At 44.2% G+C, this 17789-nt stretch overlaps 1 protein-coding gene across 3 annotated transcripts in view; it reads left to right on the top strand.

The window, feature by feature from the left end:
- Nucleotides 1-10090, top strand: part of DSTYK (dual serine/threonine and tyrosine protein kinase) — a 59218-nt gene extending 49128 nt beyond the window's left edge. The window contains exons 10-13 of one of the 3 annotated variants that reach the window (XM_047752186.1): nucleotides 1546-1659; nucleotides 3535-3649; nucleotides 6271-6405; nucleotides 7323-10090. In XM_047752186.1, the coding sequence (XP_047608142.1) occupies nucleotides 1546-1659; nucleotides 3535-3649; nucleotides 6271-6405; nucleotides 7323-7510 (552 nt within the window). In that variant the 3' untranslated portion in view covers nucleotides 7511-10090. The remainder of the gene's footprint in view (nucleotides 1-1545; nucleotides 1660-3534; nucleotides 3650-6270; nucleotides 6406-7322) is intronic. The other 2 variants (XM_047752188.1, XM_047752187.1) reach the window with 2 other exon arrangements.
- Nucleotides 10091-17789: the final 7699 nt, after the last annotated feature.

Below are 17789 nucleotides of genomic sequence, written 5' to 3'. Positions count from 1 at the left end.
CCTGTTTTTTGGCCCAGTTTATATCCATACCACTGCAGTCAGTTCCCCACTTTGTATCTCTCATGGTTGTGGTAAAAATCGGGACTGCACAGACGAACAGAAAAGCTTCCTGTAACTCTGCCATTCCTTCTCTTTTTTTGCTCTCAATGAATAAAGCCAGTTTTTGTTGTCAACAAATACTTAGCAGTGACGGCTTTGTACAAAGCCCTGTATTAAGCACCATAAGGGGATAACCAAAAGTATTTCTCAGGGGCTTTTAAAAGAAATGTAGTCAGTGACTATTTCATGAACAGGTGGCTTTCAAGTTTGATAAGTACACCCTGACGGGTAAACTTTGAGCAGTTGGAAAGAAGAGGCCATACCAGAGGGAAGGAGTAGTAGAATGCCCAGAACATTTGAAAGACACTAGCTAGGTGGGAGCAGCTGGTTCATTTGGGGAATAGAGGGGAGATATGTGCGAAGAAATGTTGGGAACAAATTACAGAAGACAAAAATGTTAAGAATTTCCATGGAATTCAAATTCGGTCATAAACAATGAGAAGCTATTGAAAGATTCTGAATGAAAGTGAAATACTCTTGGTTGGATGTTGAGTTCCCCTCATCTAAAACAGCCAGCAAGCAGGAAGTAGAGAGGTTGCTTTTGTTCCCTGTCTTGGAGCTGGAAAAACTAACCCTGGGGATATTAGAGAGGTTCCCTTCTCATAGGTGCCTCTTGTACCAGTGTCCTTATGAACTGACAAAGTAAGACAAGAATCCTTAGACATACTTGCACGGTGTTCCTTGGTAGCTCAGCAGGTTAAGGATCCGGTGTTGTCACTGCCGTGGCGCACATTTGATCCCTAGCCTGGGAACTTTCACATGCCTCAAATGTGACCAAAAGAAAAGAAAAAAAGCTTATAGGAGCCATGAGAAAACAATATGATGAAGGAAATGACTCTCCAAGTGGCTTTCTGTCTTCATTTCAGGGGAGTTAGGCCCAGCACTGTGTGATGCTTTTCCATAAGCATCTTAGAGAACCAACTTGGGGCTTTTGGATGAGTGATGTAATGTTCTCTAGAATTCAAGAGAGCCCAAATTAGAGGCTTGGTAGAAGTAAGATGAGTGACTTTGGTATTTGAATCCATGAAGCCAAACTTGGGCTAATAAGGCCTACAGAACAATGGAAGTAAATCTGCTTGAGAGTCCCAGAAATACTCACTTTGAGCCTCCCAGGCAGTTGCGGAGTTTGTTCAGTGTTCAGGATGAGTGCATCTTTAGGCGTTTGGTTGCAGCTCTCCTTAGTCACTTTTGGGGATCATCCCACTGACCTGAGTGCTGCCCCCAAGGGATCTGATTTGGCCTTTAGAGCGTGCCCTTCCTTGCTGTGCCTGTTTCCTCTCCTGACTGCCTTCTTCTTCTCTTTTTCTCATCCACTTTTCTGCCCTGGTGCACCTTAGTGTGGTTAGTCTTCCAGTACCCTGCAGAAGGCGCTCTCTAGTTGGTGTAAGCAGGTGGGATTGAGGAGTGGTCTTGTTAGTGACAAGTAAGCCCTTTTGTCTCCCTAAGGCTGGGCTGACCCTGGAGACACGTTTGCAGATAGCGCTAGATGTGGTGGAAGGAATCCGCTTCCTGCACAGCCAAGGACTTGTCCACCGTGATATCAAACTGAAAAATGTACTGGTAAGTGAGAGCTGTTTCCCCAGGATAACTCCCTGCCTCCGTGTGTAAGTGACCTTTGCAGGGAGCGTACACGTACCTTTAAGTTGGTCTCGGGAAAAGACTGGAGGGAAAGGAGTGCGGTTCACAGCAGAGGGGATAGGTGGTGTTTTGGACTTGATGCTTAGGGAGGCGTTGCATCGTAGGCTTAGCTTATATTGCTTAAGGTTTTTTTCTCCCAACACTGGTAAAAAAGATTTTAATTTACGGAAAAGCTGAAAGAGTGGTACAATGAAGACCCATATACTCTTCACCCAGAGTCATATTCTCTCTCCTACCGTAGTTTCCCTTTGTTTCTCTTTCCCTCTCTCTCTACACACACTTTTTTTTTTTTTTTTTTTACTGAATTATATGAAAGTAAGTTGCAGGTAAAACCACTCCTAAATTCTTCCACTGGTATCTTCTAAAGAAAAGGACATTCTTCAACATAATTAAAATGCCATTATCACACCCAAGAAATTTAAATTGATACAATAATGATAGTTAATATACAGCCTATGTTAACATTTCCCACTTGGTCCAGACATGTCCAGCTGTCCCAGTTATGGTCTGTTTGGTCCAAAATCCAGTCCAAAGATCATACAGTGCATTTTGTCATATTTCCTTAGCCTCTTCTAATCCAGAATAGTCCTGCCTTTTTTTGCTTTTGTGACATTGATATTTTTGAGGATTCCAAGTCTTGTTATTGATTAGGGTTTGACAGAGATGCGGAATGAGGACTGAGATGGGTAAAAACACCTTAAAAGGTAAGAGAGTCATGAACCTACCAGTCCTGTTATCTAAATTATAAAGAATCTTTTGACATACTCCTCTTGCAAATATATTAGATTCTCATTAAAGTGTCTCTGGCAACACTTAAATGATTTATAAAGATGATGGCAATTTGGAGGGAAGGGAAGTATCTTCTTAAAATTATAGGCCAAAGCCTAAGAGGCTTGTGAACAACCAAATAAGACATAATTAAAAAAAAAAAATTTTGTTGAAGTATAGTTGATTTACAATGTTGTGTTAGTTTCTGGTATGCAGCAAGTGATTCCCTTATACATATATATTCCTTTTCACATTCTTTTCCATTAAATGTAGTTTTCTGTGCTCTACAGTAGGACTTTGTTGTTTATTTTATACATAGTAGTTTGTATCTGCTAATCCCAAACTCCTAATTCGTCCCTACCCCACCCGTTTTCCTCTTTCATAACCATCAGTTTGTTTTCTATGTCTGTAAGTCTGTTTTATAAATAAGTTCATTTGTATCATATTTTAGATTCTGCATATAAGTGATATAATATTTATCTTTGACTTAGTGTGATTACCTCTGGGTCTATCCATGTTGCTACAAATGGCATTATGTCATTATTTTTTGTGGCTGAGTAGTATTCCATTGTGCATATGTATCACATCTTCTTTATCCATTCACCTGAGACGTAGTTTTATTGTCTTGAACCTTAGGACAAGAAGCTAGAGGGAATTTAGGAACTCTCCTCAGTGACCAGAGGACTTCAACCTTCTTACTTAGCAGCCTTCTGCTCTGGGGTCTGGAGGTCGGAAGAGAATCAGGAACTGATGTATTTTCCTCAATGTCCTTCTTTCTTCCAAGATATGTGCCACGCACTATGCTAAGTGCTAGGGATGCAAAGATGAAAAAGACAGCCCTTGCCATATGGTTGCTTACAGTCTGGGGAGAAGACAGTAGTGGGAGTGAATCTGGAGACAGGGAGACTGGAGGCAGAATTGATTAGGTACCACTTTGAGGTCGATGCCTACTTTTGAGCTTGGGTCTGCAGCTGAGCACTATATGCGGGGCCAGACACAGGGTGACTCTAAGCCCTGCTTTGTTGGCAGTTGGACAAGCAGGACCGGGCCAAGATCACTGATTTAGGATTCTGCAAGCCAGAGGCCATGATGTCAGGCAGCATTGTGGGGACACCAATCCATATGGCCCCTGAACTTTTCACAGGTAAGCTGTAGGGCAGAGGGTGGCGTGGGGAGGGCTGTGTATTTTAACCGACTCTACCTCTTGGGCCAAGTAGGATCTACAAGTACCAATGGCAGGTCAGGCACAGGCAAGGGAGAAACCAGAAGAGGGGAACCTAAGACAAGTAGGTGGAAAAGTACAGAGGTCAAGGGGCAAGAAAGAAAAGTGTAACTAGCAGTCACCAGCTACTCTTTTGGATGTCTCTCTAGGCTGTTAGTTCCATAATTGCCAGAGTCGACCAATTATTTAATCATAAAGTATTAATTGAGTAACTACTATATAAGAATCATCTTTTTTTTTTTTTTTGTCTTTTAGGGCCACACCTGCAGCATATGGGGATTCCTAGGCTAGGGGTCCAATCAGAGCTGCAGCTTCCAGCCTACGCCATAGCCACAGCAATGCCAAATCCGAGCCATGCCTGCAACCTACACCACAGCTCATGGCAACGCCAGATCCTTAACCCACTGAGTGAAGCCAGGGATCGAACCCGCAACCTCATGGTTCCTAGTGGGATTCGTTTCCGCTGCACCACGATGGGAATTCCAAGAATTGTCCTTTATCATTAAAGAACTTACAGTAAACAGATATATTGAGAGATAAAATAATTTAGGAAGCAGTATAAGACAGCATGTAGGAGTTCCCGTCGTGGCCCAGTGGTTAACGAATCCGACTAGGAACCATGAGGTTGCGGGTTCGGTCCCTGCCCTTGCTCAGTGGGTTAACGATCCGGCGTTGCTGTGAAATGTGCTGTAGGTTGCAGACGCGGCTCGGATCCCTCGTTGCTGTGGCTCTGGCGTAGGCCAGTGGCTACAGATCCGATTCAACCCCTAGCCTGGGAACGCTCCATATGCCGTGGGAGCGGCCCAAGAAATAGCAAAAAGACAAAAAAAAAAAAAAAGACAGCATGTAATCAAGTGCTACATAATATAATAATCTTGGTGTTCAGAAGAGAAACATTTGATGCTTTTGTGGTAGAGATAAGATTTTTTGGATAGAAATTGAGTCAGATCTGGAAAACAGAGTAAGTGGGGAGGAAACTCAGTATCTTTATTAAGTATATTCTTTGTTAGGCAGTGTGAGTATATTATATCATATGTTTTGTTCCATTTGATCCTCATGACAATTCTGTGATGCTATTGATGCATTTTTATGTCCATATCCTGGATAAAGTTAAGTTGAAGCCAGATTCATCAGGAAACCCACCTCAAAACATTGAGCTAGAAGTAATGAGGTTGGCATTGGAGCCTGGGTCTTTCTGTCTCTAGAGTCCAACCATGTTATGGAGTAAAGAAAATTCTGGAGACTGAGGAAGGGGAAATATGAGGAAAATTGCCAAATAGAAGTAAGCAAGACAAGAAAGAAATACATTTGGGGAGGAGTTCCCATCGTGGCTCAGTGGTTAACAAATCCGACTAGGAACCATGAGGTTGTAGTTCGATCCCTGGCCTTGCTCAGTGGGTTAAGGATCCGGCATTGCCGTGAGCTGTGGTGTAGGTTGCAGACTCGGCTCGTATCCCAAGTTGCTGTGGCTCTGGTGTAGGCTGGCAGCTACGGATCTGATTCGACCCCTAGCCTGGGAACCTCCATATGCCCCAGGAGAGGCCCAAGAAATGGCAAAAAGACAAAAAAAAAAAAAATTCTTCATGTTACCCCCTGCTCTAAAGCATAAATGACTCCTACTGCCCACTGAATCCAGACTCATCTATCTGATTTTAAAAATCTTTTTTTTTTTTGTCTTTTTGTCCTTTTTATGGCTACACCCCTGGCATAAGGAGGTTCCCAGGCTAGGGGTCAAATTGGAGCTGTGGCCACCTGCCTACGCCAGAGCCACAGCAACGCGGGATCTGAGCCAGGTCTGCGACCTACACCACAGTTCACAGCAACACCAGATCCTTAACCCACTGAGCAAGGCCAGGGATCGAACCCACAACCTCATGGTTCCTAGTCGGATTCGTTTCTGCTGCGCCATGACAGGAACTCCCTAAAAATCTTTATGTTCTGGTTCCAACCTATCTACCCACCTGTGCTTCCCAACTTTATTTCCCTAACATGACCTTTCAGGATTAATCTTTTTGACTGTCTGATTAAAATAAGGGTCCTACTTTCCTTCTCCTTTGTCAGGTTCCAGTCTTGACTCTCTTGATCTCTAGCTTTGCCCTCCCAGTGCCATAGTATTTGTTATTATGGGCATTATAAAGGTATCCTGTCTAACAGGTTTGTTATAAGAGATAATGGATGTTGGAGTTCCCGCTGTGGCTCAGCAGAAATGACTCTGACTAGTATCCATGAGGATGCAGGTTTGATCCCTGGCCTCACTCAGTGGGTTAAGGATCCAGCATTGCCGTGAGCTGTGGTGTAGGTTGCAGAAGTAGCTCCGATCTGGCATTGCTGTGGCTGTGGTGTAGGCTGGCAGCTGTAGCTCCGATTTGACCCGTAGCCTGGGAACCTCCATATGCCATGGGTGTGGCCCTAAAAAAAAGAGAAAGATAATGGATGTTAAAGGCTTTAGAAAAAAATGTATAAAGACCTCTGCAGACACAAGTTAGTGGTGATGCTGTTGATTCCCTCCCTGGCTCACTACTTGTCACCCTTTCCTGCTCTAGGGAAGTATGACAATTCTGTGGATGTCTACGCTTTTGGCATTCTTTTCTGGTATATCTGCTCAGGCTCTGTCAAGCTCCCCGAGGCATTTGAGAGGTGTACCAGCAAAGACCATCTCTGGAACAACGTGCGGAGAGGTAAGAGCCATGAGCCCCGCTTTGCCCTCAATCCTCTGGCAAGAGCAGACTGAGACCAGGCACTGCCACTGGGGCGTCCCATAACCCTCTCTGAGGGCCACTCCATGGCATACACATTTCCACATGAGGGAATCCAGAAAAGACATTTAGGTCAAACCCTTGCTTCCAGGCAGTGTGGTTCTGAACTCTCAGAACAGCTTTTTTTCTTTAGCAGTGTCCATTGTGGCTCAGTGGGTGAGGATCTGATATGGTCTTTGTGAGGATTCGGGTTCAACTCCTGGCCTTGCTCAGTGGGTTAAGGATCTGGTGTTGCCACAAGGTGCAGCATAGGTTGCAGATGCAGCCCAGGAACTTCCATGTGCTGCAGGTGTAGCTGTTTTTTAAAAAAAAAAAAAAAAAAAAGGCTTTTTTCTTTAAAATTTCTAATTCTTCAGCATCCTATGCTAGCACGTTCCAGTTTTTCTTTCTTTCTTTTTTTTTTCTTTTTTGTCTTTTTGCTATTTCTTGGGCCACTCCTGTGGCATATGGAGGTTCCCAGGCTAGGGGTTGAATCGGAGCTGTAGCCGCCGGCCTACGCCAGAGCCACAGCAACGTGGGATCCGAGCCGCGTCTGCAACCTACACCACAGCTCACGGCAACGCCGGATCATTAACCCGCTGAGCAAGGGCAGGGACCGAACCCGCAACCTCATGGTTCCTAGTTGGATTCGTTAACCACTGCGCCACGACGGGAACTCCACGTTCCAGTTTTTCATCACCATTACTATTAGGTTCTAACCTAGGTGTTTGCAGCCAAAGCTTACTGCATTCTTCAGCATTACCCAACTGGGTAATCAGCCTATGAGCTGATCGAGCCTCTTCATCGTGTTGCTCCCCTTCCCACTGCCTCTGGTCTTATTTCCATGCTCCTCTCTCCAGGGGCCCGTCCAGAACGCCTTCCAGTATTTGATGAGGAGTGCTGGCAGTTGATGGAAGCCTGCTGGGATAGTGACCCCTCTCAGAGGCCTCTCTTGGGCATTGTCCAGCCCATGCTCCAGGGCATCATGGACCGGCTCTGCAAGTCACATTCTGAGAGGCCAAACCGAGGACTCGATGATTCTACTTGAAAGCAAAGACTTTGCTCTTTCACTCCTGATTTCTTTCCTTCCCCTCACCTTTTGGCAGAAGAATTGGACATTGACTCATTCAAGAGAGCCCCTGAGGGGACTGATGCTTGCTGGGCAACCTGAGACCCTCCCAGGCAGAGATGACTCCTGGATAGTGAAGAGTTGGATGGCCCTTGGAGCATATTCAGCAATTCACTGCGACCCCCAAGCTATTCCTTTAGCCTAAAAAGCACTATAAATCTGTTCTGTATGAACTGTCAAGGAAGGTCTTGCATCGTCCCCCTTTCCAGCTGGTCTTTTCACTCCAGCTCTAATCAGGGCTCTGTGCTCCCATTGTGGAGCCCACATTCCTAACATTCTTTGGGCAGCTTAGTCCATACTCCCATTTACACATGGGGGGGGGGTTAGGTTTTTTTCCCACCCAGAGTCCCTTTTCAGTTTATTCCCCGGTGGCTTAGCCTGTTCTCAGACACAGTTCTCTAGCAGATTCCCCACATTTTTTGCCTGAACAGGGAGGGAGCAAGGGAAAGGCTAATGCTTAGCTAAGGGGGCGAGTAGCTGGGTTACCGTTCATTTTTTTAAAAAGTGTTCTGAGAAAAGATGCAAAAATATTCCCGAAAGTCCCCAGGCCAGCCAGAGTCCACATGTAGATATTTGGAAGTGTTATTTAAACACTCAGCAGGCTGAGTACAGGAATACATATGTATAACATGCATATACCTTGCTTTCGTTTTATAACATTGTCTGCTAATTTGGGGTTTGTGTTCCTTGGCACCCATTATTTAAGTGATGGGATGCCATAAAATGTACTGTATTGTATATTACTTGGGAAGACACTAGATATTCAAAGTCTGGCAGCACTTGGACTGGAGAGGGCTCAACAAGACCAAAGTCCTGAAATTTTTACCTCCTAGCTTTGGTTGTGTGTGCTCTCAAGTCGTGAGGTGAGATGGTGGCTGGGGGACGAGGAAGGATGGGCTGAAAGAATTACCCTTACCGTGTTCCGTCCTTCTTCCTAACTTCATTAGAGCAGTTTACCCCAGCCTGAAAATGATCACCTGGCCATTTTTAATGCGCTTGAAGTCAGGTCACTTAAGTTACTTCAGAACCAAGTGAGGGACCTTCCTGCGGAGCAATCAGAAGTGGTGGAGCCTGGGGCTCCAGAGCAGCTGCCCTTGTGCCTGGGGAGCCAGCGGCAAGGTCATTCTGGGTGGGTGGAGGAATGCTCTCGCTTGGGCGAGGTTTCCCCAGGCTAGCCCTGGTTCCCTTGATCCTCTGCAGAGTGGCTCACTGACTGAGCAAGCCTTTCACTTCTCTGGGAAGGAGACCTGTGCTGGTTCTTCCCAGACCAAAGAGAGTCACCTGTGACTCCATCAGTTTCAAGAGGACAGAGCCTAGGCAGCACCTTCTCCAAATTTTAACACTAAAATTCAAGGAAAGAGTGAAGGGAAAGCTACATTACGACCATGGATAGAAACAGGGGACGGGTGAAATTCTCAACAGTACCTGTTGTTGCTATCCAATGTGGTTTTTTTTTTGTTTTTTTTTTGTGTGTGTTTTTGCTTGAGCTGCCAAAGAGGTGTGGTCAAAGTGTTTTTTCCTGATCAGAGAAGTGGTTTGGGGTGGCAGGGCTGCAAAGTGATAATTGCACTGAATGACACTTTATTTGGGGGCTATTTAGCACTGAGAAGCCATGGGGGATTGGTGATTACAATAGCACTTTGGGGAACAGAGACTCCCTCTGACCTTGCTCTGGAGAGAAGGCATGTGTGGTATTCCATCTGACTAATCAGGGAAACTGCGAAGTCCCTATGTGTCAGAGTGAGAAAAATGGCCCTTGAAGAGTCCATTGCTAAAAGAATAATTGCTTTCTTTGAGTTTTCAAAGCTTGATGTTTGGATTTGCTGGATCAAATAACCCACTCTTTCTTTAAAAGAAAAAAAAAAGCTTTATCCTTTTAAATAAAAATAAGGGGATGGGGTGGGTGGGGGCTAGTGTGATGTTTCAATGAGTTGGGAGGGCGTGACCTTGAGAAACTTGTATTGCAGACTCCCTTGGGGAGTTTAAGTAGCACTACTGTTCTTGAAAGGGTTTTATTTTTAACTTCACCTGCTCTGCTAACATCCAGTCCAACTGGGCTGATTTGAAGAGACCACGTGTGAACACCTGACATTGGGGGACCACCTTGAAAAGGCGATTAATTGGTCTGAACAGCTTGTTGTCTTCTGTGTTTATGTAATGTTTTTGTTTGTTTTAAAGGACTAATGTTTATTATTCCAGTGTTAAATGAAAGTGTAATATACTAAGTGTGTAGAATAAAAGTGCAATAACAAGAGAAAATAACTTTGGCACAAACTTCACTTCTTCCACTCTCTCCCTTCTTGTGCTACCTGTCTCTTTCCATAATATTGTTACAGCAGGACAGTGTTAATTGTGTGTATTTTTTAAGAGAGGCAACTATGGGTTCAGTCTTCATTTAGTGTAATTTTGAATGGCTGGGTTTGATTTTATATTGTGTATACTTGTCGGGATGCACAAATACCAGATGTGCTGTACAATAAAGATGACATTAACGTTTTAGGTCTGCATCTGTTTGCTTCTTGTTTCCCCTTACCTCCCCGCGTCCACAGGACACTCCCTGTTCCATTCCATTTCCCCTTTGCCTTAGAGGCCTTTAAATTTGCCTTAGAGATTGATGCTCCTCTCCCATGATCACTCTCGCTCTCCGTGTACTGGACATGACTGCTACCAGGGGCTGGGGCCGCGGAAGGGGAGGTAGAACAGCACAGAGGAGGGAGGCCAAGTAGAGTGATAACAATTTATTTTTCAGAGCCTCTCCTGGGCTCATACCCTTTCTGCCAGCCTCTTTTCAGCACAAATTTGCCACATTCTTTTTTTTTTTTTTTGTCTTTTAAGGCTGCACTCACAGCATATGGAAGTTCCCAGGCTAGGGGTTGAATTGGAGCTGTAGCCATCTGCCTATACCACAGCCACAGCAGCGCAGGATCTGATCCGTGTCTGCGACCTACACCACAGCTCACAGCAAGGCCAGATCCTTAACCCACTGAGTGAGGCCAGGGATCAAACCCGCAACCTCACGGATGCTAGTCGGGTTCGTTAACCACTAAACCATGACTGGAACTCCCGCAAATTTGCCACATTCTGAACTCATGCACAAGCCTAGCTACTCTTTTTTACCTAAGAGAGAATGTGGGCATGGAATCTATATACAGGCCTATCTGCATTGGGAATATTTGAACTTTCTTTTTAGGCTCAGCCCGCTATTCAGATTTGCTTACTGGGCAGTGCCTGACAGACCCCATCACAGGCCTCTGCCAGCAGAGCGGTGCTAGTAGCCACCACAGACCGTCAGCCCGAGCATGGCTTCTCCCAGAGGGTGTGTGTGTTTTGTTTTAGATTGCCATGTTGATGCCAGAAAGATGTTGCCGGAATCTGGGTTCTTATTCACACAGCGGAAGAATGAACTTCACAAACACACAGGCAGCAAGCAAGCAAAGTCTTTATTTTAGGAAAGCAAACAGTTCCCAGGACAGCTGGGAGGGGGAGAAGAGCCCCCCCCCATTGTCTTATAGGGGTTTGTATCCCTTAAAGATGGGGGGGTACCAACATGGGGTCCAGAAAGATGTGGTTTTCTCCCATTGGCCTTGCCCAGTTACCTTATCAGCCCTTGTCCAACAGGGGACTTAGGGGTGGAAATGTCCCATCAGTCTCATGGTTTCTTTGCCCTTCTCTTCCCGTAAACTGAGTCACAGGGGATTAGAGATTAAAATGTCCCTCTGGGCGTAGGTACACTCCCTATCGCAAACAAGGCCTGTGGGGATGTTACTCCCTGGAGCCCTTAAGCCACAAATGTCCTATCAAAGAGTGCATTGAAGCCCATGCTCCTGCACTGACTACCCAAGTTACTATTCTGCCTCAATAATCATGTTCCTATAGCTGCTTCACTTTTTGATCTAACTGCTTGTCATTTGATTGTAACACAGGTTTGGCCATGAGATGGCAGCACACCTTAAGCAGTTGTGTTTTTGAGTAAGTCTTAAAGGAGAAGCTGAAGTTGAATCTCCGGTTCTCAGCCTTCCAGTGTACACCAAAATCTATAATGTAGATAACCCTCTTACCCTTGTGAAGACCTCCACTAACTCCAGTCACCCTTGACGGCTAAACATATCCCATCTTCATGCATAGACTCAACATACTCCTACATCCTCAGAATGACTGAGTTCTCTTCCTCTCTTAGCATTATTATCTCGGAGGAAATACCTTGTGGTATACACATTTTTAGATTAGATCTGCTTTTTCAAGAACACAGCCCTTGGCAGGCTTGTCCTTAGGTAGAGCAACTGGGGTGGCCTTCCAAACCTATGTTTGGGTGGGGCTCATAGGAGAGAGAGAGATCAAGGGTCTGAACATTATTAAATTCAACTTCGAATTTCTATCTAACAGGTTCCCGAGGAGTCAACAAAGTGCTAAGGCTGGGACCGCTTAGGGCACTTCTAGAGATGGCCTGCACCTTAATCTATCCTAAAGATAACATTTCAAATTAGTGGGGAAACAGACTGTATTATAAAACCAGCTATCTGTCTGAGAAAAAAATAGACTCAAATCACCATGCAAAGAAAGGTATATCAAAAACGTAAATGTTAAAAAAACTGAAAAGGAACTAGATAACAGCACACACATTATTTACTGTGTGCTCAGCAACATCCTAAATACTGTGCATATATGTTCACTCACTTAATCCTCACCTGGTGAGAAAACTAAGGCAGAGAGTTTAAGGGTCATGCAACTGATAGGGACCACAGCTAAGATCTGAGGCTAAGAAATCTGGCTCCGGGACTTCTACTTCTTACAGAGGACCACTGCACCGTGCTGCCCTAGGAGGAAATGCATGGAACTATGTTTATTTATAGCTTGGGGGTAGGAAGACCTTTCTTCAATGTGATCAGGAGCCATAAAGATAAAAATGATAGAAATTATAAAGAACATATACAACAACCAAAGACACCAAAACTAAAATTAGACTAATCACTAATTTGGAGAGAATAATTGCAATACATAACTGATAGGAGTTCCCATTGCAGTGCAGCGGAAACGAATCCGAAGGAACAATGAGGTTGTGGGTTTGATCCCTGGCCTTGCTCAGTGAGTTAAGGATCCAGCGTTGCCGTGAGCTGTGGTGTGGGTTGCAGACGCGGTTTGAATCCCGCGTTGCTGTGGCTCTGGCGTAGGCCAGCAGCTATAGCTCTGATTAGACCCCTAGCCTGGGAACCTCCATATGCCACGGGAGCGGCCCCAGAAAAGGCAAAAAGACAAAAACAAAAACAAAAACAAAACAAAACAAAAAAAACTAAAGTCAAACTGGCTAACATTTGAAAAAGACCATATGAAAGCCAGGAAGATATTCCATCTATCAAATTACTGAAAATAAATATTAAAACTTTATTCATAAGTAGAGGATGAGCACTTTCTATGTTGTTAGGAAGTGGATACAGCAGCAAAAGGGCAGTTTGACAGTAAATATTATAAAAATGTTAATGTATATATCCTTTGTTCCAGAAATGACTTCTAGGCAATACCTACCTATAGAAATACTTGCACAAGTGTGCAAAGCTATGTAACTATAAGGGTGTTTATTGCCTCATTATTGTAATATTAAAAAGTTGGGGACAGTGTTAATGTCTGACAATGAGAAGATTAAATTATGGTGTTCATACCATGGAATACTATGCAGCCATTAAAAGGAATGACAGATTTCTATGTACTGACAAGAAAGACATTTATGCTATATTGAGTGAAAAAAATAATATGTATAAGAATATATTTAGTATGATCCCCTTTTTGGTAAAAATCCCTTCCATTCTCCCATAAATTCTAAATTATCTGGAGGATCAGTCCATCTCTCTCTATATGTATATAGAAAAAATTTGTAAGGATACATACCAAACTGTTAACAGTGGTTTTCCTAGGGAAAGAACCTCAACCTTCAGTGTACTGAATTTCTATTACTATATTGTTCATCTGCTATGAACATCTATTTTTCCTGTAATTTAAAAAAATGAATGAGGAGTTCCAGTCATGGCTCAGCGGTTAAAAAACCTGCCTATATCCATGAAGACTTGTTCAGTAGCCTTGCTCCGTGGGTTAAGGATCTGGCATTGACAGGAGCTGTTGTGTAGGTTGCAGATAAGCTTGGACCTGAGAGTTGCTGTGACTGTGGTGTAGGCTGGCAGCTGCAGCTCCAATTCAACCCCTAGCCTGGGAACTTCCGCATGTCCTGGGTGCAGCCCTAAAAAGACACACACACACACAGAAGAAAGAAAAAGAAAAAAAGAAAGAAAGAGGAAGGAAGGAAGGGAAGAAAATGAATGAAATGACTAATTTAGGAGAAAGGAAATATGTATTGGAAAGACATTAGGGGCTCATAAAATCAACAGGAAACTCTAAGTTCAGGCTCACAGAATCAGTACGTAGGAACCCAAGCAGCTCTTCATGATGGCTGTGAAGAACCATCCTTACTTAGAGTAGTCAAAGTCATAAAACCAGTTTGAAATTAGAATGGTAGTTGCCAGGGGATGGGGAAGGGGGGTGGGGAGGTAATGTTTATAGGGTATAGAGTTTCAGTTTAACAAGATGCAAGGGGTTATGGACATGGGTGCTACCGATAGCTGCCCAACACTGTGAATGGTTTTAATACCACTGAACTGTACACTGAAAAATGGCTAAGATGGTCTATTTTATGTTATATGTATTTCACCACAATTTTTAAAAATGGGAAAAATGGAGTTCCCGCTGTGGCACAATGGGATCGGCGGTGACCTGGGAGCACTAGCTCGGGACAGTGGGTTAAGGATCCAGTGCTGCTGCAGCTGCAGCTTGGGTGGCGACTGCAGCTCAGAGCTGATCCCTGCCCAGGAACTCCGTATGTTGTGGGGTGGCCAAAAATGAGAAAAAAAAAAGGAGTGGGGGTTGGGGGAGGTGGGGGGAAGAACTATCTTCACTCCTTAAGTGTCTGTAGCCAGGGAGAATTTTCTCAACTGGCCCAGCACAGGCCTCAGGCCCCAGGCTCTAGCTGTATTAGTTCAGACCGGGAAGGCTCTCCCCTCTCCAGATTTCATGGTAGGATGCAAGCACCTAAGTTTGCCTGCTCACTAAAACTGCATTCAGTGGAGGAGATGTAATTCCTGAAAGGTAATCCAAGACCAGTTAGAAGAGGGACCTGGATTCAGGACAGCCTGCGGTGACAGATGTCTGCTCTTAGGCTGTTTGACATCTACATCCACTCTGGCATGACTGGGATACAAGGTTGTGAAAGAAGATTTCTAGATTGGAGCCTGTGCACAAAAGGTCACAAATCTGAAACGTTTTCTTTCTTTTTTTTGTTTTTTGGATTTTTAGAGCCGAGCCTGTGGCACATGGAAGTTCCCAGGCTAAGGGTTGAATTGGAGCTGCGGCTGACAACCTACGCCACAACCACAGCAATGCCAGATGCGAGCTGCGTCTGCGACCTACACCACAGCTCAAGGCAACGCTGGATCTTAACCCACTGAGCAAGGCCAGGGATTGAACCTGCATCCTCATGGATACTAGTCACATTCATAACCAGCTGAGCCACAACGGGAACTTCTGGGAAGTTCATTTTTAAATCTCTGGACTGGAGTTCCTGCAGTGACACAGCGGGTTTATGATCTGGCTGATCCCTGTGTTAATGATCCCTGCCTGGCCTGGTGCAATGGCTGCAGCTGCGGCTTGGGTCACAGCTCCAGCTTGGATTCGATCCTTGGTCCAGGAACTTCCATATGACATGGGAGTAGCCAAAAAAGAAAAAGAAAAAAACCCTTTTTTTAAATCTCTGGACTTTTTTTCATTGTAAGAAGACCCACTTGGCTTCTGTTTCCTTTCTTCTCCCTTCCTTGTTTTCTTGGCATGGCTTCCCAATGAGATTAATCAGAAAGATTCTCAAGCATCGAGCAATATGCTAAGTCAGAGCCTTTTTAAAATTGAATAATTGACTTATAATGTTGTGTTAGTTTCTTGTCTACAGAAAAGTGATTCAGTTATGTGTATGTGTGTGTGTGTATTCTTTTTCAGAATCTTTTCCATTATAGTTTATTACAAGGTATTGAATATACAGTTGGGCCTTATTGTTTATTTACTTTATATACAGTAGTTTGTATTTACTCAGAGGCTTTCTATGTGTGGAACCCAGGAAATGAGAAGGTAAAAGGATGAGGCAAATGCTGCGCTCAATGTGAAGTCTCAGGGTCCAAAAACTAAGGGGGCTGCTCCCAGTTCCAGGCCAGCAACATAAAAAACAATACAGAGTGAGTCTGAGACATTCTACTGAGCAGGATTTGCTTACAGCTTATAAAAATTATTACTTACTATTTGCTACCTGCAAAAGAGCATAGTAACACCCTTGTAGGAGCTCCTGCCATGGCTCAGTGGTTAACAAATCCGACTAGGAACCATGAGGTTGCAGGTTCGATCCTTGGCCTTGCTCAGTGGGTTAAGGATCCGGCATTGCCGTGAGCTGGGGTGTAGGTTGCAGACATGGCTCGGATCTGGTGGTGTTGTGGCTGTGGTGTAGGCCGGCAACTACAGCTCCAACTGGACTCCTAGCCTGGGAACCTCCATATGCCGCAGGTGTGGCCCTAATCAGACAAAAAAAGACCAAAAAACAAAAAAAAAAAACAAAAAAAACCACCCTTGTAAATTTGTGGACCAGAACATTATCATGGTTTTGAAGCCCCTCTATGCTCCTCCCAGATACCAGTCCCCTGCCTCTCTCCCACCCCAAGGTTCCTCTTGTGCTCATCATTCTCTTGCTTAAAAAAAAAAAAAAAAGTTTTTCCAAATGTACATGTACCTTAAACAATACATAATTTGGTTTTGCTTGTTCTTTTTTTTTTTTTTGTCTTTTTGCCTTTTCTAGGGCAGCTCCTGCGGCATTTGGAGGTTCCCAGGCTAGGGGCTGAATTGGAGCTACAGCTGCTGGCCTGCACCAGAGCCTCAGCAACGCGGGATCCGAGCTGCGTCTGCGACCTACACCACAGCTCATGGCAACGCCGGATCCTTAACCCACTGAGCGAGGCCAGGGATCGAACCCGCAACCTCATGGTTCCTAGTTGGATTTGTTAACCACTGTGCCATGATGGGAACTCCAGGTTTTGCTTGTTCTTAAGCGTTACAAAAATGGTATTACCTGTATTTAGCCTTCCATAACTTTTTATTTTCATTCATATGTCTCTGACTTTTATTTAAGCTTAATCTGTCACTGCAGTACATTATTCTGACATGCAAACGTTTTGCAGTTTAGCCATTCTCCTCTTCTCAGAGAACCAACTTTCGGTTTGGTTGTTCCTCCCATTGTATTTTTGTTTTCTATTTCATTAATTTCTCTTGTCTTTATTATCTTACTTGTTCTCCTTTTTAGGGATATTCCATTGTCCATTTCCCCCCATCTTCTAAAGTTGGATGCTTAGCTTATACATTTTCAACTTTTCTTTTCTAATGTAAACATTTAATTTCATAATTTCCCTTGAAAAACAACTATTTATGGGCATCCCATAAATTTTAACATGTAACATTTTTGTTATTGCCATTATTATTTCTTCTTTGCCTGAGTTGTACATAGGCATGTTTTTCACTTTCAAAGTGTGAGGATAAATCCCTTTAGGTTTTCGTTAATCAGTTATAACAATTATATTGTGGGCAGAGAGCATGATCTTTGAGGCCGGTTTTTAAAAATTTCTGGGGACTTGCTTTACAGACTCACTCGCTCATGGTAAATTTTATGTGAACATGAAAAGAATTAGTATTTTCATTACTTTTCTATGATTCATTGATGGAAGTCTATTTTCCCCTTTGAGATTGTAAACAACACGAGGGCACTGCTTTTCTGTGTTGTTCAGGGATTACAAAGAATGCTCTCTCTTTGCTCCTCCAAATCCAGCCTTTTACCTCTCCGCCCAGCTCTGTGGACCACATCTTTACTTCTGGGGCTTCTAGGTGGGTTCAGCTGCCCCAGTGGGAGTTTGGAGGATGGAGAGAGGGGGAGAGAGAGGGACTGGGGAATTTTTCACCCTACCTCACTCCCGGCTGGGCTGAGTCAGCAGCAGCTGGCTTCTTCCTGAAGGTTACCATCCCTGCCTGCTGGCTCTTGCCTGCAGCTACAGCTCCTCCAGTGTAGCTCTCACTAACCACTCTTCCCTTTACCTCTTCAACCCAAGGAGCTCCCTACTGCTGTTAGTCTTGGGAT

Source organism: Phacochoerus africanus, chromosome 11, assembly GCF_016906955.1.
Source record: "Phacochoerus africanus isolate WHEZ1 chromosome 11, ROS_Pafr_v1, whole genome shotgun sequence".
Taxonomy (NCBI): Eukaryota; Metazoa; Chordata; class Mammalia; order Artiodactyla; family Suidae; genus Phacochoerus; species Phacochoerus africanus.
Note: the sequence above shows the minus strand (reverse complement) of the source record. Positions and strands in the feature narration are given on the sequence as shown.